The sequence below is a fragment of the Mandrillus leucophaeus genome, unplaced genomic scaffold (assembly GCF_000951045.1).
Source record: "Mandrillus leucophaeus isolate KB7577 unplaced genomic scaffold, Mleu.le_1.0 Scaffold74, whole genome shotgun sequence".
Taxonomy (NCBI): Eukaryota; Metazoa; Chordata; class Mammalia; order Primates; family Cercopithecidae; genus Mandrillus; species Mandrillus leucophaeus.
The window spans coordinates 2,028,991-2,029,507 of NW_012108030.1; the positions used below are offsets into that span (position 1 = coordinate 2,028,991).

The 517-nt window shown below is 54.5% G+C and overlaps 1 protein-coding gene across 1 annotated transcript in view; it reads left to right on the plus strand.

Moving 5' to 3' along the window:
* SYT3 (synaptotagmin III) overlaps positions 1-517 on the plus strand; it is a 33,647-nt gene that overhangs the window by 21,004 nt on the left and 12,126 nt on the right. Inside the window, exon 5 of the mRNA XM_011966057.1 lies at positions 370-490. Coding sequence (XP_011821447.1) covers positions 370-490 — 121 coding nt within the window. The remainder of the gene's footprint in view (positions 1-369; positions 491-517) is intronic.

Here is a 517-nt window from a genome sequence, read left to right on the forward strand (position 1 = left end):
CTCTGGGCCTCTGTCCCTCTGACTTTAGAACTTTGCCTGTGGGTCTGTCTTTCCAGCTGCATCCCTCAGTGTTTTGGCTTCTGTCTCAGTCTATTTCTCTCTGTGTTTTCTCTCTCTCTCACCTTCTCTCTCTCTCCCCTCACTCATGCTTCTTCCAATCTTCCCTACAGAACAAATAGGCTTTGACGGTCATGGGCAGCTGTGGCCAGGGAGTTACTGGGTCTTGGCCCAGAGTCAGATTGTTAAGTGGATGGGAAGCCTGAGCCCGGATGTCAGGGTGGAGAGCGGGAGGCTCCAATGGGAGAGAAAATCAGGGAGAGTTGAGGAGGGGCTGAGGCACGGTATCACTGACCTTTTCCCCACCTGCAGGAAAAGGCAGATCTTGGGGAGCTCAACTTCTCACTCTGCTACCTCCCCACGGCCGGGCGCCTCACCGTGACCATCATCAAAGCCTCTAACCTCAAAGCGATGGACCTCACTGGCTTCTCAGGTGAGGATCGTGGATCTGAGGGAGGAC